Raw genomic sequence first — 27,244 nt, 5'->3', positions numbered from 1 at the left:
CCCTCGTGGCCTCTCCCGGAGCTCCGGACGCCGCGCTGGTCAGGGGCCGGAGGAGCAGGTGCAGCCCCGCCTACGCCTCCCCACCCGGTCCTCCAGGGTCCCTCCCCTCCTCTCGTCGCCCCTCCTTCCTCGCCCCTCCCTCCCCCCTCCCTTCCCCCCTCCCTCCTCTCTCCTCCCCCCTCCCTCCCTCCTCCAGCACCACCCCTTCCCCTCCCCCTCCCCTCCGGGCGCCCGCCGCCCGGCGGAAGGACTCCAGCGGCCCGCGGTCCGGGGAGACGGACTTGACCACCGGCCTGGGCCCCTCGGTCCCGGCGGCTCGGGGCGCCCCTCCTCCCGGCATGGAGCCCTCAGAGCGCGCGCAGGCGGCGCGGGACCGCGTCCCCAGGTGGGCGCGCAGGGGCCGGGGCGCCCCTCAGCCGGCCTAGGGGTGCGGGTTGGGGATTAGGGGGGGATGCAGGTTGGGGGGTGCCGGCGCCTGCGCGTCGCCGGGCTGGCGGCCGCCCCCGCCGCGCGCGTCCCGGGTCTTCTTCTGTGCCAGAGGAGGCACCGGGCGCGCTTCTCGCGGGGCCGGTGACGGTTCCCAACAGGCCGCAGACCCCCACGCTGGTTCACCGCCTCCTCCCCGGGGGGACCCGGGGGCAGGACCCAGGGGACAGAGCAGGGCTGGGGAAAGAGCCGGGCAGGGGGACCCGGGGGCAGGACCCTGGGGCGGGGCAGGACTGGCGGACTGGGCCGGACAGAGCAGGACCCGCGGGCCGGGCGCTCTGAGCCACAGGTCGCACGTGCTTACAGGGGACTTTATTCTGGGGCTTTTCTTCTCCTATTGTAGGATTGATCCATATGGGTTTGAAAGGCCTGAAGACTTTGATTATGCAGCTTATGAAGAATTTTTTTCCACCTATCTGGTGATCCTCACTCGAAGAGCAATAAAATGGTCTAAACTTCTAAAGGGAAGTGGTAGAGTGCAGAAAAGTATGACAGGTGAGTTCCGAGCTCCATCCACCCCGCCCTCAGCAAACAAGCCCTGCGCCTGGCAAATGCGCCTGGCAGGAGGGGGTCTGGGGGCAGGGAGATACTGAGGGCAGGGGAGGGGCGTCTGGGGAGGAGGGAGATGCAGAAGGGAGGGGGGGGGTCCAGGGAGGAGTGAAGTCCACAAGGGAGAGGGGTCCGGGAAAGAGGGGGTCAGGGGAGAGGGGATAAGGGGATAAGCCAGGGCCGGGTAGACTACAGGGAGGAGGGAGGTTCCAGTCCTTAGACCCTTTACCTGGGAGGCTGCCCTGAGCCTGGCCAGGGTATCCGTGGGGCGGTGCCAGGGACCCAGAGGTTACAAGGCTCACAGTTGAGGCTGGAAGCTTTGAACTCAGCTAGAACTCGCCCTTTGAAGGTAGAGGGCGTCATTTCTTCCCTTTGACACTGGGCCTGCTTGCCAGATAGGAATGGGGACCACGGCCTTCTTTCCAGAAGAAAACTGATTTTGTGCTCCTCCAAGCGAGCTGGGTCGGGACCCTCCCCTCGTCCAACCTGTGACCGAGCCTTCCCTGCATCCCTCAGAGCGAAAGCCAGCGTCCTTCCTGGACCCCTCTCCTTCCTGCCCCAGCCCCTCCTAATTCGGCCTGACCTTGTCTTTCCAAAAGGGCCTGACCGTGGCTGTTGAGCATGCATTGTATATCTGCTTTAGATATTCCCTATGGCAAGAACAAAGGCCCTTGAGATAAAGGTGCAACTTCCCTCCCCCTCCCAACGTTGGCATTTCCTTAAGGATTAAGCATCTTTCCTTAGGCTAGGAACTGATTGCTGTGCTCACCTGTGACCTCCCAGCTCAAGACAATAGACTTGCCTCCTGCTACGCCCACCAAGATAGCAGACCCACTACCTGCTGTGTCCATCAAGTGCTGTGCCAACAGGGCAATCTTGTGACTATTGTGGGAGGGACATTTCAATCACATGTGAAATGTCCTGTATGGGGGTATATAACCACTCTGTATACCTCACTTCCTTGGTGCCCTTTCTTCCTTTGGGAAGAAAGGCTCCGGGCCATGGTCCTCAGATTTCAGTTCAGAATAAACTCACCCAAATTTTCATTTATAGATTGGTTATGGATTATTTTTGTTGACAGGGGTGATGGCCTTGGTGTTTGTTATGTGAACAAGTGGAGTGTTTGCCTGCACCATTCCCCACCCTGCAGACAGACAGACAACAGTGCCTATGGGGCAGGTAGTGAGGACCTTGGCAGGAATGTGCCCGGGAGCTGAGGGGACTCAGGTCATTGGGGCAGAGGGCCATGTCAACCCTTCTTGAAATAGGGCATTAATGGCAATTAAGGGGTGAGCCTGGGGGTCAGCTGCACAGGCTGGAGCTGTGTGAGCAGAGTATGAGGGCTGTGGGTGGACAGGCCGGAGATGGGGCAGGACCCTGTCCCGGGCCACAGGTGGGCCACATCACATGACCAGGCCAAGAGCAGCCAGCTGTAAAAGGGTTTTTAAACAAGGGGGTGACAATCAATTTTTGCCTTTAAAGGGGCTAGTGAATAGGGCGCAGAGTGCCCCTGACGCACAGCAGGTGCCCAGGAGATAGTCAAGTTGAAGGAGGGCTGGGTGGAGGCAGGCTGACCTGAAACTGGCTGCTTGGCAGGCAGGCAGAGCTGAGGGAGGCTGTCCATCCACACTGGACGCCAACACCCGCCTCTCCCTTGACCGAGCTCTCTCCTCCAGGCTGTCCTGACGGGGAGTGTTAGCAACAACGAAACTGTGTTTCATGAGCTCAGCTACAGGGGCCTCACAGGGCGTCCTGTGCTGCTCTGCAGACCCCTGGAGCCAGTGTCCCCTGTGCACCCATGGAAATCCTGTGCTGGTGTCTGTCCCCGCGTCGCCTCTGTGTGAACGTGTTTCCAGCAGCACATCTGCCTTTATTTTTCCCTTTTGATTTATTCTTAAAAGTTGCCTGGGTCTTATTGTTTGAAAAGTTAATACAGGTATATGAAAATAAACACAGTTTATGCACGTGGTAAAACATCTTAATCATGCTGAAAGACGTGAGTGCCGTTGAGTTCTCTCCTGCCCACGCCCCAGTCTCCGGCAGAGGTGCCCGCTGGTGACTGTCCTCACGTCTCTCCCGGGAGCAGAGTGTGCACACACACGCCCTCACACGTGTACACATGCACCCATGGGTCTGCAGTTTGTTCTTAATGCAGGGGACGGCCTCCTGCCCAGCGTGGCTACCTCTGGCCTGCTAACCAGAGGTCGGTTAAAACAGAGAGTCACTACGCGATGTTCGTAAAGCTTCTGCTTTTACCTGAACTCAAGGCACCTTTGTTCTGCCCTCTTTGATTTTGTTGTGTGGTTCTGTCCTTTCGTCTCCTTTTTTCTGAATAGGGTCGGTCCGCTGATTTAAATCCTGTATCTTTCCTGCAGGAACCACCATCAATGCATTGTCTCTATTTTCCAGTATGGGGTTTCTCCAAGTAGAGTAGGAATAAAAGCAACCTGAATGCAGAATCCTCCCAGCTTTTCTGCTCCCGTCTTGGCAGTTATCTATGCCTGACTTGAAGGTTTTGTTTGTTGTTGGTTTTTTCAGGCACCTATCTCTATCAGCTCTTCTAAAAATTTAACTTGGTTTTTATTGAAATGACAGTTCTTTTTTGCTTTGGTATTTCTTTGACTTATATAATGTTCGCTAAGCTGTGTGATTGTGGTCGCCTGTATAATTGGCATAACAGTTTTGGGAGCAAATATATTTGATTCTGAGAGAGCCTTCAGCCTGGGGGATGGGGTTCAGCGTCCAGGTGAGTAGTGGCCCATGTTCTTTCAGGGCACGAGGACTCAAATTCATCCAGCGAGAAGCGTGTGGCTCCCGTGGTTCTGTGACCCGGGGTGTCACCACTGAAACTTGCCGTTGTTCCTGGGCCTGATGGTCAGGGGTCCTGTTAGCACTGGCGACGCTCCACGAGAGCCTCAGGCCTAAACAGGGGAGTACGAGGTGTCCCAGAAGTGGGAATCCAGGTTTTTCCTACCAGATGTTCTAGGCTGATGGCAGCGTAGTCAGGTCTGTGACACGCCAGGGAAGCGACGACGTGTAAGGGATGCTGGGCCCGCAGCGTGGATGTTAATAGGCAGAGAGCTCAGTGTCGGAAGCCCATCCTTGAATTTCAGCGAGCACACCTGGCAGTCTCCCTCGGTCCTATTCTTTAACCAAATCTTGCTTTTTTGGTTCTACTGTGTCTTTTATCTTTTTTAGAAGGACTTTCATCTGTCCCGTCTTAATGTCTCAAGTAGCACAATTATCTACAGATCTTGGCATTCGGCACGTCTTCAGATGACAGCTATAATGTATTGATCACGATATTTGCGGATACAATGAATGTTTTTCTTTTTCTTTGTCCGAAGCGAATATCCACCAGGAGCCCTTAACACAATGTACTCTTTCTCTCTCAACCTGAGGGACGAGGTTCGACAGACGCAGTCCCACGCCGCCCTGGCTCCTCGTCCCTCTTTGTTTCCCATCCTGGTGAAGGGACTTTGAAAGGGAAAAGCTCCGTGGCCGTGTGCTGCTTCTCGTCTCCTTCATTGTGGGTTCGGATATTAGCACCATCTATGTTAGGATAAAACTGCAAAAACATATTTTCAAGGACAATTGCCAAAAAAAACCTGGGGATTTGCTTCACCTTGTTGGGGCAGACACTTGGAAGGTAATTCTCTGGAGTCCCACCTCTTTTTAACAAATTTCCCAACTCTTTTCCTTTATGTTTTATGCTTCTGCAAACGTTAGTGATGGTCTGTGGGGTCGCCCAGCCCCGGGGAAAGTGTCAGTCTCTGAGGACACGTCAATATATTCATTCTCTTCTAAAGAAACTGTAAATTCAGGTAAGGAACAGCCACAAGTAGCAGAGGCCTTTGTTCTGTGAAACTTCTGGGGTGTTGCTGACCCGGCTGAGGGTCCCTGAGTCCTGGCTGTGCCTCGGGCACCTGGCCCAGGGCGTTGTCTCCATTCCACAGGCGAGGGACCCGAGCGAGGCCTGCTCAGGCTCTGCCCTGGCACGTTGCCGCAGAGCTGAGTCTGACTCCAGAGCGAGGTTGACCACTTGCACTTTTTGGCTTGATGTTTTTAAATGATTGCTTTTGATTTACTGTGCGGTTCACTCTCATGGGCATACAGTTCTGTGGGTTCAGACAAGCGCCGAGAGCCGCACGCCCCCGCCACAGGCGGGCCCCGGAGCAGCCCCTCCCCTCAGGGTGCCCTCCTGTTGCTCTGCTGACCTCTCCTCCTTCCTGTAGTCCGGCAGGCCCCGGGATGTCGCACAGATGAGACCACCCAGCTCGGAGCCTTTCGAGTCCAGCTTCTTTCACTTAACATAGCATTCTGAGACGCACCTGTGATCCTCGGCGCATCGGCAGTCCCTTCCTCGTTGCTGAGGAGCCCTTCGTTGTACGGCGCACTACAGGTTTTCTTTTTCAAGGATTGGTCCTGAGCTAACATCTGTTGTCAATCTTCTTTTTGCCCTTCTTCTCCCCAAACCCCCCGGTAGGCTGTAGGTCCTTCTGGCTCTGCTATGTCAGACACTGCCTCAGCATGGGCTGACGAGCAGTGCCATGTCCGTGCCCAGGACCCAAACCAGCAGAACCGTGGGCCACTGAAGCAGAGCACGTGAATTAACCACTCGGCCACAGGCCCGCCCCACAGACTTCTTCATCTGTTCATCAGCCAAAGGGACATTTGGGATGTGGAGAGCCAACATTATAAGCTTTCACACATGGGTTATGTGTGGACGTACACTTGCCTTTCTCTTGGGTAAATACCTAGGAGTGGGGTTGCTGGGCCATACGGTGACTGTATATTCAACTTGTGAGAAACTGCAAACTGTTTTCACAGCGGCTGCCCAATTTCGCCTTCCCACCGCCATTGGGTGAGAGTCCTAGTGTCCACATTCTTGCCAGCACTTCGTATTTTGGGTATTTTTTATTTTGGCCATTCTTTGTTGGAAAGACTGTTCTGTCTGCGTTGAATTTCCTTTGTAACCTTATCAAAAAGCAGTTGATTCTCGTTGTGTGGGTCTGTTTCTGGATTTTTTCTTACATTCCATTAATCTCTATGTGTATTTTTTCACCAGTGCCGCACTGTCGTGCTCACTCGAAGTCTGTGGTGAGCCCTAAAGTCAGAGTGTTACTCCAATTTCTCCAGTTTCTTTTCACAATTCTTCTGGTTCTTCCGTTTTCTTTGCCTTTCCGCATAAATTTTAGAATCAGCTTGTCATTATGAACTTATTTTTGCTGGAACATTAATAGGAATTGCCTTGAGCTTCTGTCTCAATTTGGGAAGAACTGACATCTTAACGCCACTGAGCCTTCCAGCCCGTGCCGCGGTGCTCGTGGTCTCTCTGCTCACCTGGGTCTTTGAGCTCTTTCCTGACGCTCGGCCTTTCGTCAGATTTGCATCTAAGTGTTGCCCCTTTTACTTCTGGTGCTATTGTAAATGAGACTCTTTTCAGTCTTTTCCTTCAGTGGCTTGTTGTCAGCATCTAGAGGTTCCTTTGATGTTTTCGTGACCTTCGTCTGCGGCCGTCTAAGCTGGGATGATCCCCGCCCGAGTCGGCTGATCTGTCCGCTGCTGTTCAGCAGACGAGGATTAAGGACTCATTTGGGTTGTTCCTGGTCACATTGCCCCCTGAGGGGTCATGAGACCTGCAGCCAGACTTCAGCGTAAGTCATACCAAGTCGGTGTGAAGGTGGGCTGAATAATGAGTGTTTTCGGTAAATGTAAAAATAAAACAAAGCTTATGCTTTCTTGTTCTCATAACAGTATGAATAGACCAGGTACGGAGATGTTCTTGCCACGAGGTGACCCTCTGGTGAGCTTCTGAACGGCAGAGAGGGTTTCTTGATTTTCCTTGACTTTGGCGGACGGTGCTGGAGTCTGTTACCTCCTCCTCCCGTTGTCCCTTGTCACGCCTGCGTCATCTGCGGGTGCGTGCTGGGCTCCTGCTGCCCCACCTGCCCTTCCGGGAGGGGGCAGCTCGTGCTCCACGAGGCCTCCAGGCGTACGCTTTGAGGTGTCAGGAACGTCGATGGCTGTCGGTTCTGGGTGGCCTTGGAATTCCAGTTGATAAGGTTTTGTGGATACTGCTTTTCTCTACTGTAACCTATAATGTTATTCCTGTAGTTTTTTCTGTTAAATGCAGCTGGTGCCTCTGATTTTTTTCTTTTTACGGCAGCTGGTGGAATTTCACTAATTGCACGCGCTTTTATTTTTTCCTAAAGTGTGGTTTCTTTTAAAATAATGGCATTTATAATATAACATCCAAGGAAAACAACAAAGCTTTGAATGTTTGCTTTGAAAATGAGCTGTTCGGAGGTTAAGTCGAGGTCACTGAGAGCATATGGCCGGCCCCAGGCTGACCAAAGGGGCTGGAAGGGCCGTCTCACAGATCTGCCCCCTCTGCCTGGGAAGCGACGGGACAGTGATCAATGGAGGAAACACGTGGTTTTGGCTTCTTTTCCTATGTATCTCTGGTCGTTAGAACATCACTGATTGCCTCTCACATATTTATTGTCAATAAAAGTACCCCCCAGTTACAGAGATGAGCCTCAGAACAGGACAAGGACACCTGCACTAACGCCACCTGCTCCCAGCCATGTGTGTCCCGCAGGCCCCGCGGCCGACACTCACTGGTCTCTCCCCATTAGTCCATGCTCCACGTAGCTGCAGAGAGCTTTCCAGAACCCCCAGGACCTTGGGCCCTGTGGTTGCCCTGTCACCTCCAGGGCAGGACCACGCACCCAAGCCTGAGCCTGGTATGCGAGGGCCTCCGGGTCTGTCCCTCCAGCCGTCACTGCGCCGCCGCGGCTCCCCCGGCCCCTGAGGTCTCTTCCTGCTCTGTGTCCCTTCACTCGGGGTGGCTTCTGTCCCTCCCATGTGCAGTGTCTGTGCGGTCACCAGCTGCGCTCTTGGAACCCTGGGCCACAGTGAGTGTTCCTGGTCAAGTCCCTGCAGACCAGAAGCCTGAGGCCGGGCTGTGGCCAACCCATTGTCCTGTCCGCCGCGTCTTGCACGGTCGGTGGGGCTGGTGGCCAGGGAGGACGAGAGGGTGAGCCTTGCAGCCCCAGTGCGTCAGCTCTGCGTGCTGACAGCGAGGTGGAGTACCGGGGGTTATTGGAGCCTGCCCGTCTGTGTTCCTCTGGGAGAGAATTCTGTGATGAGTGTATGTACCAGTTTTGGTGGAGATGTGTGATGTTTTGCATCTTTTTCATGTTTTGTTTAGGGAGAGAAGTGGGGAGAGCTAGAAGCGTTGAAATTGGTGCCGTCTTCTCAGAGGGCCCTGCCCGAGGCTGTGACCTCAGGAGAGGCTTGCCCAGCCTCTGAGCCACCCCTCTCTCCATTTCAGTGAAGCGCTATATCCGGAAGGGTGTTCCCCTCGAGCACCGGGCCCGCGTCTGGATGGGAGTGAGTGGAGCCCAGGCCCAAATGGACCGCAACCCCGGCTACTACCACCGGCTTCTCCAGGGACAGAGAAACGACAGCCTGGAGGAGGCCATCAGGACAGGTGATGCAGCGTCTGCCCCTCTGGTGATGGTGGCCGAGGCGGGAGGCTGGGAGTGGGCGCCCCCGATGGGGGAACTGTGTGTATACCCCGTCTTTAAGGTCACGATGTTGGTGGAGAAACTTTCTTTGTTAAAGGTGCATCAACTGATTTCAATTTGAAGTTATATTTTTCTCAAAGGAAAATCGGAGCTTAAGTAATTCCTGCGGGGAGAATGATGTTTGTAATTCACTCAGCAAACATCTGAGCACCTAGTTAGCCAGTAAGGAAAATGGTCGTAGAAAGACCGGTTTCTTCCGTGGAGAATCCCTCCAGGTCAGCGAGGAGGCCGCCGAGTGAGCCGTCCCCCTGCCGGACGTCACCTGGTGGTGACCCGCGTTGACTTACAGATGCTCGCGTGTCGTAAAGCCTCACCCGGGGTCCTCTTTGTGTCGAGCTCTAGCTGTCGTCTGGAGGTGCTGATTGGGGCTTTGGCTTCTGTTCCTTCCAGCTTCCTCAGCCGTCACATAGGCTCACAGCTCTTACAGTTCCAAGTGCTCAAAGAAATGTTTAACCTAAACTGAATAATTAGATTTTTAGGAAACACTTCTGCCTTTCTGCTTTTCACAGTTTCTGAGAAATGCAAATTTAAACATAAAATGCTTAATTAAAAAAAATTACTTTAAAGTTCTGAGAGGTTGGACTGGCTTGTGGCAGTGAGAGTGGTCTGCCCCCAACATAGGGAAGAGGGGACTTCAGCCCTTGATGGCAGCCCCTAGGGTCTCCGATCCCCAGGGCTGGAGCCGGTGGGGAGAGCTGGGGCCGCTCAGCCGCCGCCTGCATCCTGACACACAGCAGGCACGGCTAGAGGTCTCGGAACAGAAGCTGCAGGCCCAGCCTGGGGCGCCGCTCTAGGGGCCAGGAATGCTGATTCAGGCTGGGACGAGACCTAGCACCAAGGGAGGCCAAGCCCGTGAACTGCAACAGAATGCTGCTGTGTGTCTGAAAATGACTTTAAAGGCCCTGTTTAGTGCCAGCGTTTTTGGGTAAATATTTTTTATTATGGTAAAATGTACATAACATTCACCATTTTATCTTTCAAAACTGAAACTCTGTCCCCATTAAATTCCCTCCACCTCCCCCCACCTCGGCCCCTGCACCATCATCGACTTCTGTCTCCATGAATTTGAGGGCTCTGTGTCCCTCGTGAGTGGAATCACACAGCATTTGTCCTTTTGTGACGGGGTTATTTCACTCAGCATAAGGTCCTCAAGGTCCGTCCGTGTTGTGGCGGGTGAGAGAATTTCCTTCCCGTTTAAGGCTGAGTAATATTCCGTTGTGTGCACGGACCGAATTTTGTTTATCCAGCCAGCCGTGGCTGGACGCTGGGGTTGCTTCCCCCTTTTGGCTGTTGTGAAGAATGCTGCTCTGCTTTCCGTTCTTTTGGGGATAGACGCAGAGGTGGAAGTGCTGGACCACATGGTGATCCTACGCCTGTTTTTTTGAGGACTCTGGCTACATTGTTTTACAGGCATGGTGGCGTGGGTGCTTCGTGCCACGCAGCCACAGACAGCACATCCTGTCTGCCTCTCCCTCCACGACGGGAAGAAGGGGGGCGTGGAGAGACTTGAAAATATTCTGAGAAGCCTCTCATAATAAGAGATATCACCTAGGAACGAGCAGGGCTGATCACTCTAGTCTGAATTAGTGAAAAACACTCTCATTTCCTCCTGATCGATTTCAGTTTTTGGAACATTTAGAATTCCAGAGAAAAAAAATTTTTGTAAAAGAAATACAATGAAAAATAATGTGCTCTGAGGCACTAAGCTTACTATTTTGCTCAGATCTAGTTTTTTATAAGCAAAGATAAGGGTGGGGCCAGAGGCTGGGAAGAGAATTTTCCAGCAGCTGTGTAGACGTCAGTGCGAGAAGAGCGGTTGGATCTCTGTAGGCAGAGAGGGGAGAGCCCGGGTGTGCTCACCTTACAGCACGACGCAGAGCTCGTGGGGGTGTCCCCTCTTGAGGTCCACATGGGTGCAGACATGGTGGGTCCCAGTCCATTTCCGTCATTGTAGGCAGCACAGTCACACACACAACACTAAGGAGGACCTTTAGAATCAGTGAAGATGTCATTGTTTCCGTTGACACACACCCTCTGCCCTCCCACCTGTCTGCAGGGGTCACATACAAAATGCAGCGGTAAACGGTCAGGTGTGAGCTCAGTGCCAGGCGGGAGTCTGTCCTGGCGAGCTCGTCCAGCATTGTGCAGAATGGCTTGGCCGGCCAGTCGGGCGGGACGGGCGGACAAAGTGGGTGTCCGACGAGGAGGAAGAGGCTGGTCAGGGAAGCCTGCAGACAGCTGGCAGTGCTGGTCTATTTGGGGCCTAGTTTCCGGTTTGTCTGTTTGCCTCTGAAAGGGCGTCTCAGCATGTGCTGCCTCCTTAGGTTTTCCATCGTCGGAGTTGGGAAAATTTTCTAAGGTTTCGTGTAAACTGCTCACTTGTCACCCATTGTCCTACATTAATCCCCCGCCCCCAGCTAAGAGGGAAACGTGAGGGCAGCGGTGCTGGCGGGTCTGCGCAGCGGAGGGACACGAGGAGGCTTCAGGGCCTGCAGGGCCGGCCTCGGCTCAGAGAAACCCACTCTGCCACCGCTGATTTTGGGAGGAAGGGCTTCTGGGACCCTCTGGCATCCCTGGGGCGCGGCTGGAGCAGGACAGGGCATCCAGGGGACGCCCCCGTCTTCCTTCCTGGCTCTGGGTGCCCACGGCTCGTCCCTGTGGAGCTTTCTGTGTGGCTCAGGCGCGTAACCAGGGTGGAGACCATCCCTCACGCGTGGACGGAGCGTGCGCTGCGGCGGTGGGCTGGGCCTCCCTCGGGGCGGGCGCGGGAGGATCTGGTTCGTCGCAGACTGGTCTTCCCTTTCCAGCCTTTGAACAATTCTGTGCCGTGAATTTCCCTGCAGATATGAACAGGACCTTCCCGGATAACGTGAAATTCCGCAAGAGCGCGGATCCCTGTCTGCAGAAGACCCTGTACAATGTGCTGCTGGCCTATGGGCACCACAACCAGGGCGTGGGGTATTGCCAGGTGAGCCCGGGCAGCTAGCGGGCGCTGGGGGCGGGGGACAGCGTGGACACCCACAGACTCACGACAGGGCCGTCGTCCAGGGGACGTCGACCGTTCCCCAGGAGCCCAGAGCAGAGACTCCCTAACCGATAATACCTCACGCTGGCCTGTGGCTCAGTTTCCCAGCGAGGAAAGCCAGAGGACACCCACGTGCCGGGCAGGTGGGAGGCAACGTAAGCAAGCACAGGGCTGCACATTCTGGACACGGAGTGACCCGCACCTCGGCCGCGGTACAGAGTGTGTGTCTATGTGAGTGTGTGGGGCCAGGTGAGTGAGCGTAGGGGCTCCTTTGAGGTCCCTTTGGGAACCCAGACCTTCCCCGCAGGGAGGGTGACCGTCGCCTGGTTACCTGCAGTCTCAGCCCCTTGTCCTGGGTTTCTGGGGCAGCAGCACTGAGGCGGGAGGATCGCCCTCAGGCGAGAGCACGTCAACGGGACACTTCTCTTCCCACTGAGGGTGCCGGCAGAGCCCAGCCGGGTTTCCCGCGAGGTGGGCCGTCTCCGTGCTGGCTCACAGGAGGCTGCCGAGGCAGGGGTCGGCAGGAGCCGTGGCTGCCTGTCCCGGGCGTGCTGCCCGTCGCCGTGGCTGTGTGTGGCCGGTGCTGTCAGCGAGGTGGCTCTCCCTGCGTCTGGGGCCGTGGGCCACCAAGCTCCTGGGGCCCGAGGTTTGTCCCAGGTGTCCTGAGCGGACAGCGAGGGAACCACGTGGTGAGATCCCCCGTGCCGGGCGTGGGCCGGTTCATCGAGAAGGCAGGCCAGGGCGCTGAGGCCTCTGTGAGGTTGGCACAGATGTTGGGGTCGCTTTGGGACTTGAGTTTCCATATAGATGGCTCGTGGTGTTGCTCTTGGGTTGAGAGGATAGGGGAGCAGGAGCGACCCCTTTGAAAAGACCAGCCGCAAAGAAGCTAGCGACCTGCTCGTGTCCCCTGAGTGACCATTAGGCTGTTTCCCGGTGCCGTGCTCCGCGGGCGCTTGTGAGCAGGTGACTCTGGGACCCGTCCCCCCCAGACGGAAGCCCCCTCATGCTCTGCTTTGTTACCGTCGTTAACCTGCCGTCCAGAACAAGGACTTGGCCTTTCGGGGGAGGTGCAGGATGGCCGAGAAACTGTCTGGATTATTCTAGTACTGTTCTTGTGGGGTTTAAAAATAGCTTTAAAAAAGAAACCTCACACAGTTTTCAACGTTGGCGTGATGCGGAAGCTCCTCTGGTGTTTGGAATGTGTTTGCATGTACGTGGATACACGTATTTACACACACACGTGTGGTGTGTTAGTTTCCCCGGGGCTGCGCGACAGGACCCCAGGCTGAGAGGCATAAACGCCGGGAATTGACTGTCTCACATCTGGAGGCCCGAAGTCGGAGAACAAGGTGCCACACGGCCACTGGTTCCTCCTGAGGCCGCCATGGGGACTGTCCGTGGCCTCCCACTCCTGGTGGCCTTTGGCGACCCTGGGCTCAGTCTCTGCCCCCACCTTCACGTGGCCTTCTCCCTCTGTGATGTCCCTGTGCCCACATTTATGGGTTGACAAAGGCTGGATTTTTCCCTTATCATTAGGGAAATCCACGTTTATTTTACAAAATACAGACAAGTGACAAAGAACGTAGAGCACCTCAAACCCAGTTGCCGGTGACGACAGCGGCTCGCTGTGGCTGGGCTCCATGGCCGGGCTCTTTCTAGCCGCTTCTCTCAGCTGAGTCACACACGTCAAGCGTTTCGGCAACAGCGCCCTTTGGCAGGTGTGCCGAGAATCCCCCGAACAGCGTCCGTCAGAGTTCTCTCTCGCCCCGGGTGTCAGACCGGGAGCCTTATGCTCTTGTGAAATGTGGCCACTGGTCTGGTCCCCCTCTGAGAGGGGTTTCCTGCTGCTGGCACGTATTAGAGCAATCTTTTTAGAAACCGCTCTTAAGTTACGTTGAGCATACGGTTACCGTTGCTTGAAGGAGTCTTGGACTTAGTTTTCTAGGGCAGTTTTCAGAAGAGTTTCTCTTAACCGTTTTCTTCTTACCCTTTCATGTGGGCTTGACCAAATGCATCACTGGAAGGCAGATTCTCCCTATCTCTGAAGTTCGACCAAAGTTCTAGAATTGTGCAATTTCGGGGGCGACGAGCAGCGGCCGAGCAGTGACAGGGCCCAGTGGGGTGAGCGCTCGGCCTGAGCTGGCGTCTCGTCCTCTGATTGCAGGGCATGAACTTTATCGCCGGATACCTGATTCTCATAACGAAGAACGAGGAGGAGTCCTTCTGGCTCCTGGATGCGCTCATCGGAAGGATCCTGCCCGGTATGTCGCGCTCTCCCCCGCTTGCCTTCGCCTTCCTGTTCTGGTGCTGTCGCAGTGACTCAGCCGGCAGGTTGAGGTTTAGTTAAAATGCAGCTGAATTTGTTAGGCAGTTGAGGTTAACATCTTCTTGTAGCTGAGTTAAAGGGAAGAACGGGATCTAAGGTGATGGCTCCAGCTGGAGCCGCGGCCTCTCGGGCCCCGTGGAGCGTTCTTCGCTCTGCGTCCCAGAGCTGGAGTTTGGCTGAGGCCGTGTGCTTGGCTGTCTGCCCCTTGGGCCTGTCCCGTTTGTGTGGAGACTCATGGACTGTTGCTTGTCTTACTGACCACAGAATCGGGGAGAGGTGAGCTCGCTCCTGTGTGTGTGCTTGTTATTGAGTCCACAAAAGGTCGGATGGAGTGAAATGCTCGTCAGCCATTATTACTACTTTCATTAAGGTGAAAGTCATTCTTTTCATGCATTTTCACCTTTCTAGTTATTAATGAATATTCATTATTTTCATTAATTACAGATTAATTAATAAACAAGTCATTTATTAGTAAACAACTGCAATTTTTGTAATGCACAGTGTAGACCACAAGCCATGCAGTGGGACCACTTTGGGACGAGAATGGCCAGAACCAGTTCAGGTGGGAGGGGATGTGGGGCAGATACCACCTTCTGCCCCCCCAGCTGTGACAGTGCTGATGGTCCCAGTGAGCTCACACGTGGCTCAGGACAAACACAGTTGCAAATCCTTGTGACCAATGGACGGGGAGGTTACGGGCTCCTTCAGGTGGGAGGAGCCCTGGGTCAGTCTTGTTTTCGGTGCCACCGAGTTTCCCCCCTCTTCCCCCCACCCCCACGCTTGCCCCCCTGAGTCAGGCTAGACCCACCCAGGACCACCGGGGAGAGCACCCAGAACCACCCAGGAGAGCTGGCCTCTGTCCGGGACTCTGTGTTGAAGACGTGAGGGGCGTGCACTGTAGCTTCTGCGTCGTGGGCACGTGGCACGTTTCAGGTTCCATGCTGAACTGCATCTACGCTCTCCTTTAACCCTCAGCACAGCTGCGCCACATGGACCCAACTACTGAGTCCATTTTATGGATGAGGACGCTAAGGCCTGGGTCCCAAGGCCGTGTGTGGCAGAGCCAGGTTCACACCCACGGCCACGTGAGACCCTGGCGTGTGCCTCGTGGACGAGTAGCCTGAGTTAGAGATGGGGAGAATCTGGAGGGACGGGGAAGCGAGGTCACTTCTCATGCTCCGTGGCCTGGGGAGCAAGCACTCCAGAGACCAGACTGGGTGCAGCCGCCGCGAGGAAGGCAGGTGGAGCGGGCCCGCTTGCGGGAGAGGAGCCTGACTGGGGAGGAGCTCCAGCCGTCCTGCTTCCACGTGAGGGCCTGAGCTGCAGAGACGGGGGAGGATGAGGACGAGGACAAGGAGGTGAGACTCCCAGGGGAATGGCAACAGAGCTTCGTAGCTGCACCGTTTGCTACACTTACCTGTAAGGACCGGATTGGGATGAATCTTGGTTCCCAGGATCAATTCCAGACACTATTCTGGGGGTTGGGCAAACATCAGAGGACCCACTGTGGCAGGAGGTCAGACGGTGGACGGCAGCAACCACATCACCACCCACAGTGAGCAGGTGGAATACAGAGGGCATCAGAGGTGACAGTGTCGACTCAGAAAACAAAAAGCGAGGCTCCACACTGCCTCTAAGGTGGTAGTGTCATATGCAGACGTATTTTTAAGGCCATAAAATGTTGTTTCCTGTCATTATGAGGTTCCATCAAACTAAAGTGCAGTGCAGGCAAGTCTTGATTCAAAAACAAAATATCCAACTAAAAATGTTAGGACTGTGGGAGAAAAGGGGATTATTCTTGTCATTGCAGAGCTGCTCAAAGGGCAAAAGGCAGCTGTATGTCATGTTCTCTGAATTCTTCGCACAAACTAGGTCATTCCAGTGCCACGGTCAACCTGCTTAGTTGTTTCTTTTTTAATTACACAGACAATGCACAGATGTATTCTTACTTTAAAAGTTCGGAAAATAGAGTACTGATTGTGGAACAAAGAGTGACCCTTCTCCTTCATTAGTGCCTACCCCTTTCTCTCCTACCCAGAGGCAGCTGTTGCTGTGCTGCCTTCAGCATGCGTGTGTCTTTCCAGAGTTCTTTGTGTGCATTTATGTAGCTACTTGCACATCAGCACATAAATGAAGGAGAGAATTAATGACAAGAAAACAAAGAACAATAGAAAAGATGAACTGAGACAAAAGCTGGTTCTTTGGAAAACGGTGCTAAAGTAGACAAACCTCTGGCAAGACTGATAAAGAAAAATGGGTGAGGTATTTAGAAATGAAGGGGTGCTGTCACATGAGAGTCTGTAGATTTTTAAGAATCATCAAGAGATAAATGGATAATCTTGAGAAACATGCAGCCTGACAAAGCTGGTTGGAGAGAAGGTAGAACGTCTGAATGGGCAGACGCACAGACATGCAGAAACTCCTCACAGACACTCAAAATCTCCTCCAACCTTGAAGGAACAGATAATTCCTGCTTTTTGTACATCTTGTAGAAAATAGCAAAGGCTGAACTGCCCATCATCTGGGGGAGCCAGTGTGACCTCGCTGTCATGCAGCTCGCCTCCCTGACGCACACAGTATGCACGTTCTAATTAAAATAATAATACTGCTATTAGTAACTTGAATCCAGTGATGACCACGGAGTATTTTTTTATCTAAAGAGAGTTTATCCCAGGAATGCAAGGATGGCTTAACCACACGGGAGAATCAGGACAAAGCACAGCCACGCAGGCTTGAAGGAACGTTGGCGGGCTGTGACCCGGCTGTGGCGTCGACACGGTCTGGTGTGGGGCCACGGGTGGGGAAACAGTCGAGAGGCCGGAAATCAGTTTGTCTGCTGATCTTTGTATTGGAACTTGGTGTGTGAGATGTCTCAGTTAACGAGGAAAAGACAGACTGTTTAAAACGTCGGTGACAGTTGACTGTATGGAAGAAAACAGAATCAGACCCTCATTTCAATCCCAGATGGATTCAAGAGTTTTGTGAAAAAGCAAGACTTCGAAACTGAGAACAATGGATATAGAATACTTTCACGATGCTGGAGTAGGGAAGAAGTTCTTGAATAAAACGCAAAAAGTATAAAAGATGTGATTGATAATTTTAATTACCTTAAAACTAAAAACTAATTTTGACACAAGATGTCATAAGCAAAGTAAAAATACAAGCTATTTTGGAGAAGGTATCTGTGATCCACAAAATTAACATGTAAAGAGTTCCTAAAAATCTAGTGGAAAATTTGGTGAAGAATATGCCTAATAGGCGATTTACAGAACAGGAAACCTGAATGGCCAACAGAGTTAGAAAGAGCTGACGGGTTCTCTGGTGGGCAAGGAGGGGCACATCCAAACACTGAAGCGGGAGGTCAGAGCCTTCAGCACGGCCCCTCGGCGGCCACCGCCTCCAGGTGGGTGACAGCCGGATTTCAGAGCAGTGGAAATGGGGTGACAATCGGTGTTAAACTGAGCACATGTCGTGCTGCTGTCTCCTCACAAAGGAGGAACCGGAGGTGGAGAGAGTAGCTGGTACCAAGTCACGGACTCGTGGTCTCTGCCGCCCCACGCCACCTCCTGCCTGCTGAGGAGCCTTCCCTGGGCACCGCCACCTCCGGGAGCTTTAGTGTAGCTAACTTAGTTAGTGTAGCTGCCGCTTAATAGTCACTGCGACAAGGTCTACTCACAGGATTTCACTTCCACCCTCCAATGGCTCTCATGGTCCCAAGTCAACAGAAGGCCACTAGATGCTGTCTGTACGCACTGAACTTGTCCCCCGAACGTCCTCACGCAGACCCCCAGCTCCCGTGGACCTCCAGCTCTCGTGACACTGGGTGGCCTCCTCTGGGGGGCCGTTGGTGGCTGTCCCAATTAGTCACTGCTGAAACCAGGGCATCCAGTCAGCGGCGCAGGAGGCAAAGCAGACGTGGCCACTTTGTGGGGCGAGGAGGACTCCTGAGCTTGCTGAGAAGCCGGGGACTAGACCCTGACTCGCTGACCTGACCGAGGATGGAGGCGGCACCACTCGATCAAGTAATGAGTCAACACAATAAGGAACTGATGTATCTGCGTCCCAGAAAGCTGGTCTGACCTGTTTTCCTTTGAAACAGGGAAACAGGCTGCTCATCATCACATACCCCGGCTCAGCCTCGAAGGTGTGGCCCAGATGAGGACCGATAAGGCTCTTTCTCGGGTGAGGCTCACAGCAGTGGGAGGCGAGGACCACTGGATCCTGTTCGTTGCAGCTGCACCCGGGCAGGTGTTCCGCTTGTGCTCTGGTGAACTGCCCTGTGGGGTCTCCCCTACCTTGAGTCATACCCCACCGCCTGCGCCCTACTCCTGTGGCACAGCGTTTGCCTTGTCACCGGCAGGCACTTCGTCCTGGGCTGACGAGCATCAGTGTTGGACTTAGACCACACAGGTCTAAGTGCCAGCCCTGGCGCTGACTACTCACGTGGCAGTAATGATCATGGGCAGGTTTCTACATCTGTGCCCCGCCCGCAGCAGGGTCAGCCCTCCCAGGTGCTGACGCAGCCACCACGTCGCTTGCAAGGCAGGACTGCCCAGGAGGAGGTGACTTGGGCTCCAGGGGGCGAGGCCCATTTGGGGGCTGCTTAGGATGTTCCTGTGCACAGCCCAGCGCTGGCCGTGCCGTCTCTGGCTCAGACAGTGGGCAGGGACGGCTGCAGGCGGGCCAGGGGTGCGGCTTGTCTGTCTTACAAAGTGTTCGAGGGCTCCAGCGGTCCTGCCCCTGAACCGCTCAGGCCTGTGGCGGCTTGCGTGGGACTTCAAGGTCTCTATTTCTGGAAGCTGGTGTAAGCCGCTAACGGAGAAGGAGGTCGTGCTGTGCTGGCAGCTCAGCAAATCCCCTTAGCGCTCCTGTGCTCGAACCTGGCTCCCTCTGAGACATCACCGTCACTCACAGAATTGGGTCGCCTGGCTCTCAGGACACTGAGAATCTGTGCTCCCTTCTCCCCAGCTGGACCAGAATGTTGCTCTTAAAATTAAAACATCGAGAGAGGGAGAAAGAGAGATGCAAAGTAAGGATATGAGAGGGAAGAATATTTTGTAACTGAATTGGCTTCTATTAAATTATTTTCAGGGTATTTTAGTATTAAACGTAGTTTATTGTATACTAGTCTTTAAAAATTAGTAACATGAGCACAATATCATGCCAATATTCATAATGATTCTGTTTTAACCAAAATAATTGATTAACAGGGACACCTGGTCCCTTTGCCGTGGTGAGTGACCATGGTGAACACGGGTGGCAGGACGAGATGCTGTGTTTGGCACAGGATGTGTGTGCTAGATTTCCTATTTTATTACATAGATTACTTACTGAATTTTTTATATCAAAAATTAAGCATTAAAGTTTGTTGCAACATGTCACATTAACAAGCTAGAAAGTTCTTGGTAAGACAAACGTCCATTCAGCAGGTAACGCCCTGTTGAAAGTGTCGGTCTGTCTGTCCCTCTGAGCACATGGTCACAGAGCTGTGCGCACTGCCGGCTGCTGGCTGCCGGCTGGTTGGGTGGGAGGAGCAGAGTGGCTGTGAGGTCCCCTTAGCGGGTCCCGCTTTCCGAGGCCCCCAAGCCATTAAGTGGAGTAAAAGGACTTTCTCCCAGTTAAGCCGTCAGCCCTCGTTGGGAATGAGGAGAGATATTCAGACTAAACGTGGCCTCTGCCTTCTGTGTTCTGTGGGGACGTCAGCTCCTCCTGGAATCTGGTAAAAGCAATGATGCGTCCTCGCCCTCCAGCTGGAGCGTGTGGCAGTCACACGAGCGCGAGGAGAGCTTCCAGCAGCTGCACATGCTGACGTCCCTGCGCCCTGAGCACACGCGTGAGGGGGCACAGCATCTGAAGGCCCGTCAGCCGGGGGCCAGCGAAGCGGGTCCCAGCCCCTCCCTGCGGAGGTGCCAGCCATGGGGCCCCCACGGCACGGTCAGAGGGGCCGGAGGTTTGCAAAGGGAAGAGCAACACCTTTCGCAGGGTTTCACAGCAGGGTCCCGTCGGCGGGACAAGTGCGCGTGTCCATAGTGTCAGACGCACACCGGGTTCACTTGCGGCTGGACCCTTGTCCTCAGCCCAGCAGCCCCCGCCCTGTGGTGGCCTCTTGCTCCCAGGAGGGAGCTCGCCGTCAGGCAGTGCTGGCCCTGCCTGCGCCCGTGCCTGTCCCCATGGCCTCCCTTAGCCCGGGCAGGTAGAGCCCCAGCTGCTGAAGGCCATTGAGGTGGCCACGTGGCCATGGCTGCTGGACTCTCCCTCAGTCGGGATGACGGGAAACGGCAGCTGTCGCCTGCAGATTTTAAACAGTTGTATTTTTATGTGTTAAAATACATATAACATAAAATTTACCATCCTAACCACTCTTTTTTTTCTTTTTTTGGGTGAGGAAGACTGTTGCTGAGCTAACATCTGTAGCAGTCTTCCTCTCTTTTATGTGGGACGCTTCCACAGCATGAATTAATGAGCCATGTGTAGGTCTGTACCCGGGATCCGAACCTGTGAACCCCAGGCCGCCAGAGCAGAGCATGTGAACTTAACGGCTGCACCACGGGGCCGGTCTCATCGTAACTGTTTTTCAGTGCAGTTCCATGGCATTAAGTACATTCATATTGTTGTGCAACCATCACCACACTCCATCTCCAGAACTTTCATCGTCCCAAACTGAAACTCTGTCCCCGTTAAACGCTCACTCCCGGTCTCCTCCCCTCCCCCGGCCCCTGGCCCCACCGTCTACTTCCTGTCTGTGAACTTGATTCCTTTACGGACCTCATAGAAGTATTTGTATTTTGTGACTGGTTTTTTTTCACTCAGCATGATGTCCCCAAGCTCCATCCATGTTGTAGTGGGTGTCAGGATTTCCTTCCTAATTTAAAGATTTTATTTTCCTTCTTTTCCCCAAAGCCCCTGGTACATAGTTGTATATTTTTAGTTGTGGGTCCCTCCAGCTGTGGCATGTGGGACACCACCCCAGCATGGCCATGTCCGCACCTAGGATCCAAACCAGCGAAACCCTGGGCCGCCAAAGCAGAGTGCACCAGCTTAACCACTCCGCCATGGGGCCAGCCCCAGAATTTCCTTCCTTTTTAAGGCTGAATAATATCTCATTGTGTGGACGGACACATTCTGTTTCTCCGTCACCCATAGGTGGACGCTCAGTTGTGCACATCTTTTGGTGGGTGTGAATAATGCTGCTCTGAAGGTGGGCATGTGAACATCCCTGCTTCCCACCAGCAGGGCCTTGCTGTCCAGAGCTCGGGGGCCCCTGGGGCCTCGCTTTGGGAGTCGCTCCCAGGAGGCCCCGCCTCGGCACAGCTCAGCCTCCTGCCTGGGTCCTCTAACCTTGCCTCCTCTTCTGGGAAGGATCCTCCGCAGAGAGCCCTGTCTTCTGTCCCTGGCTAAGCAGGAAGGAGGGACGAGGCTGTCGGGGGCTGTGGTTTGTGGAGCGACTGACGCAGGTTTCTTGGTTTCTCATCTCGTCCCCTTGGCAGATTACTACAGCCCCGCAATGCTGGGCCTGAAGACGGACCAGGAGGTCCTGGGGGAGCTGGTGAGGACCAAGCTGCCAGCAGTGGCGGCCCTGATGGATGGGCACGGTGTCCTGTGGACCCTGCTTGTGTCTCGATGGTTCATCTGCCTGTTCGTGGACATCCTGCCCGTGGAGGTGAGCGGGGCGCACGGCTCGCTCAGACCGGGGCCGCTGGGGCCGTCGTGCAGTGATGCTGTGCCTGTCTGTCTCTCTGCAGACGGTGCTTCGGATCTGGGACTGTTTGTTCAATGAAGGCTCGAAGATTATCTTCCGGGTGGCCCTGACCCTGATTAAGCAACACCAGGCTTTGATTTTGGAAGCCACCAGTTTCGCAGACGTTTGTGAAAAGTTCAAGGAGCTCACCAGAGGGAGGTTTGTGACCGAGTGCCACACCTTCATGCAGGTGAGTGTTGGGGCTCAGCGTGCGCTGCGCTCTGCTGCTGCCTTCGGCCCGCGAGGCAGGTGCCCTGGCTCTGCCTGTCTGTCTGGCACGGCGACTGTCCCTGTGTTCCCTCCAGACCTCTGCCTCCGAGGTCCCCTTCACCCCACCCTCGCAAGCAGCCCCTTCTAGGCCCGCCTTCCCCCGGAGCCTGGGGCCGACCGGCAGACCGGTGGTGACCACCCACCTGGAGCCCAGTGGCTGTTCCCCAGCTCCCGTGCCATAGGCCCTGAGGACGGCGGGGCCCAGTGCCACCGGGAACCCCTGCAGACCCAGTCCAGGCTCACTGGGTCGAAGCAGCTGGGGCAGAACCGGTCTCGCTGGCACTGCAGTCTCTCCCAGGCCTGGGAGGTGGCGGGGTCCCCTGAGTCAAGGCGTGGTGCGGGGCCTCGGTCTGCTGTCCCCTCCTGGGGCCCTTCCCAAGCTGCACCGCGTTTCCAGTCTCAGGGCTTTCCTGATCACCGCCTGTGGTAGGGCCATCTCTTCTCGGCCCGACCACTGTCGACTTCTCACCTGGCCCTGCTGGGGTCACACTGTCTGTTGCCGGTACCCCCGGAAGGGCAGCTCCCCGAGCCGGGGGCCTCCCCACTGGGACTGGGCCTGGCGCAGGCTGTGTAGACGACTTGGATCTGCTGAGTGAAGGAAGTGGAGCTGCGTCCGACAGGAGGATGAGGCTGTGGAGGCTGGAGAGGCAGGTTGTAGGTGGACTAGTGGGAAGAGGGCGAGAGCCTGGAAACAAAGGCTGAAACCTGAAGGACCCTGGCGGGAGGGGATGCTGGCGCCTGAGCAGCCTTGAGCGCAGATGCCTGGCTTGTCTCGTGTCTCATCTTTCCGTTTGAAATACCAGTTCAGAGGAGGCAACAGAGGCACAGACAGCTGGGGCCTCGTGAAGCATTATTCCCACGCCCAGGAAGGCCAGGTGGTGCTCACCTCCTGGGAGCAGCAGCCACTGTGCTGAGGCGGCTTGGCCTGGGGGCGTGTCAGGCGACTGAGGGGCAGCCTTCTGACGGCTGGGGCTGGCTTAGGAAGAATCGAGGCCACTGAGCCAGAGCCTGCGGCCTGAGCTGCTCCACGCCACTCTGGAAGCCAGGTGCGGGTGCGAGGCGGCTCCAGGGAGCAGCGTGGGCGGAGTGGAGGAAACCCCGGCCTCTGCCCCTGGCTCCATTAAGGGACGGGGTTCCGCCCCCCCCCCCCCCCCCAGCCTTGGGAAGAACAGGACGACCTCCTGTTTCACTGCCGTGGCGGGGACATGCAGTCACCAGGCTCCGGTGTCCTCTGAATGGCAGGCAGGTGGGTGTGAGCGCTGACATTCCAGGCGTGCTCACCCGCCAGCGGCTGTGACAAATAGAAGGTGACGATGACGGATGAGACAAGTGGGAGATCTGTCAGCAGCCCGTTCAGAGGCTTGCCAGGTGGAACTGGCACCCCTCCCCATGACAGAATGAGTCCTCCACGAGGGGCGGCTTCTCTGTCCTAGGAAGTCTTCAGGACACTGGCGCCCCTCAGTGAGGGTGTCACAGGGAAACTGCAGCAGCAGACTGCGGGAGGGAGCTCTCCCAGGCCGTCAGCGCGCCTGTGCTGTGCGTCCAGGAGCTCGCAGGCCGACACTGAATCACAGGCCTTTCCACATGACCGCTGACTGGCTTCATGGTCCCTTTAGACTCGGTTTCCCCATTAATATCGGGAGGAGATCATAATAGTTCCTGCATGCTACGGTTGCTGAGTGCTTTTAGTTTTAATGAGATAGAATTCCCATATCATAAAATTCACCCTTGTAACATGTACATTCAAAGATGGGACAAGTACCATCACTATCTAGTTCCAGAACATTCTCATCACCCCAAAAGTGAACCTGTACTTCCTCCCTTCCCGCTGGCAGCCACCAGTCTACTTTCTGTCCCCGTGGATTTGCCCGTCAACGTGTCAACAGTGACTTTGTGTGTCCAGCTTCTCACTCCGCGTGTGCTGTCACGGTGGTCAGGTTCTGACGGGCGTCGTCTGTCGCCGTGTTGAGTGAGTCCCCGCACACAGGAAGCGCTCAGGGAGCGCCCGAGCTTGTAAAGTGCGAGAGGCAGCGCAGCGACAGGTCTCCTGCCCGTGGGCCAGCTGCAGGAGGACGGCCGACCACGGCGGGGCTTTGCAGGGCTTCTGCCCGAAGGTGCTCTGGGCCCTGAGCGCTGAGCAGGCTCGAGGGAAGCACAGAGGGTCCCGGGGGCACTAGGCGGGTTCCACCAGTCTGCCCACATCGAAACAGAAAGGCTGTGTGTCATCGACAGAGTGGATGGAGCCACGTGAGGGGAGCTGGCCGGGAGGCGGCCCCGGACAGTGGGTCCTGCTTTCTCAGTGACCTCTACAAGGTCAGGGCTGTGTTTCTGTATCAAACACATCAGCACAGACCTCCTTGAAGTCCTCACAGGAACATCTAGAATTTCCTGGAGAATAAACGCGGCGGCCTCCCATCGGAGCTCAGTGCAAGGTAGCAGGACACGGACAGCTGAACACAGGGGTCCGGGCCCACGGCAGAGGACTGGATTTACTTCCCACATTTCAGGGATGCAGGCGTTGCCACGTAACTGCTCTACTCCAACCGTGGGTGACGTGTGTCACGGACCTACCGAAGAATTTCTGAAATGAAATTTCTTTAAGAAAAACCTATTATAATGCTAGCCTTACACTTGGCCTAATTTATAACCGTGGATTTCTCAGTGGTAACTGCACAAATAATTATTAAATTATTATGCATGAAGGACGCGATGGTGCGTTTCCCGGTCTAAAATGTTAGTTCTCATGCTGGTCACGCGCCAGCCTCTGGAGCTCCAGGCTGTGGCCGCCTCCGCTGGTGCCCTGTGCTGCCTCAGTCCCTCCCCGCATCCCTCCCTGAAGCACCATCTTTTCTCCTCATCGTGGGGTGGTTCCTCACTTGCTAGAAATGACTCTGAGTCTCTTCCTGCTTCCACTCCTCAAATCTGGTTTCTCACAGCCCTGACTGGCTTCAGAGCTGCTACAGGGCATGACAGTTAAAGGGTCAAAGCTGCAAGAACAGAGCTCAGGCGACAGAAGCAGAAACAGGCAAACAGGACGACCTCGAACTTAAAGACTCCCGCACAGCAAAGGAAATGCGAAACCTGCAGAAAGGGAGAAGATTTTTGCAAACCATGCATCTGATAAGGAGTTAATATCCAGAATATATGAAGAACTACAACTCAACAGCAAAAAAGCAGATAATTCCATTTAAAAATAGGCAAAGGACTGAACAGACATTTCTCCAAAGAAGACATACCAATGGCCAACAAGCCCATAAAAAGATGCTCAGTATCACTGGTCATGAGGGAAATGCAAATCAGAACCACGTGAGATACTGCCTCACACCCACTAGGATGGTCACTGTCAAGAACAGAACAGAACAAGTGCTGGTGAGGGTGTGGAGAGACTGGAAGCTTTGTCCACTGCTGGTGGGGATGTAAAATACTGTAGCCACTGTGGAAAAGAGTATGGCAGTTCCTCAGAAAATTAAACAGAATTACCATAGGTCCAGCAATTCCACTTCTGAGTATTTACCCAAAAGAACTGAAAGGAGGGACTTGAACACATATTTGTACACCTATGTGCATAGCTAGATTATTCCCAATAGCCAAGATGTGGAATAAACCCAACTGCCCATCAACAGACAAGTGGATAAACATGCAATGCACCGTTACTCAGCATTTTTATAGAGGAAGGGAATTCCAACACAGGCACAACATGGCGGAACCTCGACATTATGCTGACACAAGCCAGTCACAAAAGACAAATGCTGTAGGGTTCCACTTACACGAGGGACAGAGAGGAGCCCAGTTCAGAGACAGAGTAGATGGTGGTGCCGGGGGCTGAGGGATGGGGACTCAGGGTTTAGCGGGGAAAGTTTCCGTTTGGGGAGATGGAAGACTTGTGGAGATCTGATACACAGCAGTGTGAATAGTTAAGCTTGCTGAACTGCACACTTAGAAATGGTGAAGATGGTAAATTTATAGTATGTGGGTTTTACTACAATAAAAAAAACAACTAAAACAGAAATTGGACAAGATGCTACCTGATTTTAATTCCAAGGGCTTGGAGCCCATGACTTCAGAATCTGACATGTTTACTTTATGGATTTGATTCAAAACTTTTAAAAGTGCAAAAGGGGGCAAGGAAACGTGGCCACAGAAGAGCACAGGTCGTGTTTGCTCACTGCGCGAACATCAGAGCATCCGAGAAGACAGCCGCTGGGACCTGCTACACAGCGAGGTCCTGCCTCATGTTCATGCTTGCCTGGAACGAACGCTTGCCTGAACGGGTACACGCCCGTGTCCAGAGCTCCCTTCGCGCCCTCTGTGCTGTGGGATGTCCCTCACCGTTGACTGAAGACCAAACGATGTGTCCGCACAGTTGGAGTGGCGCGTGCCGCTCCTGTGAGGCGTTTCAGAACATGATCCAGCGCTTCACAGCTCTCGTTCATGAGCGAATGTCTGTGTGGCTGTGCAGGGTCTAGCCTTGCTGCTGGTGGAGGTAACGAGACACTCAAGCCCCGCGGTGGCTCCCCTCCCGCCAGCTGGCCTTTGGGGCCTGCTGCTAAAACGGATGGCTGCGTGTGTGGGGCCGGGGCCCTCCTGGGGCTGTGTGGGAGGGTCTGGCGGCTCCCCTCTGAGTGGTGTCTGTGGTGGGTACTCGTTATTGTGTCGCAGTCCCACTCTTTGATTTTGAAAAGGGTATAAAGGAAACAGGTGACCTTTTCTTCATTCAGGTGATTGGTTTAATACTGTCAGGCAGCCAACCTGCAGCCCTGGGCCCCCAGGGCAGGAACGGGACACAGCAAACTGGGGGTGTCCACCCGGCTGGGGACTCGGGCGTCTTTGGTCTGTCTGTCTGCCACAGTCTAGTGTTGAACAGGGGACAGCTAAGGTAAAAGTGTGTTGTTGGCTGGTTTGTTCTTAAACTCACTCCATTTCTGTCCCAGAAGATCTTCTCCGAGCCGGGCAGCTTGTCCACGAGCACCATCACCAGGCTCCGGGAGCGCTGCAGGGCCAAGCTGCTGGCGCAGGGGTGACGAGCGCCTCCTGCACTGACCAGTTTCTACCACTCGTCTCAAAGTCCTGTACATAGTCAATGTGTCCACACTGGAGTTGTGAAATTTTTATAAGACCGATTTAAAATTGTCATTCTGTAACTCTTTATGAGCTATGAAGTCATGAATTTCTAAAAATATATTTTTACCTGAAACATGGATAATATATAAAATGTGAGATGCGTGTTTGTATTTAATAAAGTATGTCAACACCTA

At 54.5% G+C, this 27,244-nt stretch overlaps 1 protein-coding gene across 2 annotated transcripts; it reads left to right on the top strand.

Moving 5' to 3' along the window:
* On the top strand, nt 1–27,244 carry GRTP1 (growth hormone regulated TBC protein 1). Of its 2 annotated transcripts, none has more exons than XM_023621888.2 (8): nt 1–385; nt 830–981; nt 8,375–8,533; nt 11,474–11,598; nt 13,820–13,916; nt 21,469–21,641; nt 21,724–21,909; nt 26,921–27,244. In XM_023621888.2, the coding sequence occupies exons 1-8, from the start codon at nt 339–341 to the stop codon at nt 27,008–27,010; spliced, it is 1,029 nt and encodes a 342-aa protein (XP_023477656.1). In that variant the 5' UTR covers nt 1–338; the 3' UTR covers nt 27,011–27,244. The 2 variants fall into 2 exon arrangements, with proteins under 2 accessions (XP_023477656.1, XP_023477655.1); XM_023621887.2 differs by having other exon boundaries at nt 48–385; nt 26,924–27,244.

This window comes from Equus caballus, chromosome 17 (genome assembly GCF_041296265.1).
Source record: "Equus caballus isolate H_3958 breed thoroughbred chromosome 17, TB-T2T, whole genome shotgun sequence".
Lineage (NCBI taxonomy): Eukaryota > Metazoa > Chordata > Mammalia > Perissodactyla > Equidae > Equus > Equus caballus.
The sequence above is the reverse complement of the archived record's forward strand: the minus strand, read 5'-3'. Positions and strand labels throughout refer to the sequence as shown.

Bases quoted from the DNA above. Each gene is read 5' to 3' on its own strand.
- GRTP1 (XM_023621888.2), top strand. From the start codon at position 339: ATGGAGCCCTCAGAGCGCGCGCAGGCGGCGCGGGACCGCGTCCCCAG. The intron at 982-8,374 runs GTGAGTTCCGAG...TCTCCATTTCAG, and splicing joins AGTGCAGAAAAGTATGACAG to TGAAGCGCTATATCCGGAAG. The intron at 11,599-13,819 runs GTGAGCCCGGGC...CTCTGATTGCAG, and splicing joins AGGGCGTGGGGTATTGCCAG to GGCATGAACTTTATCGCCGG.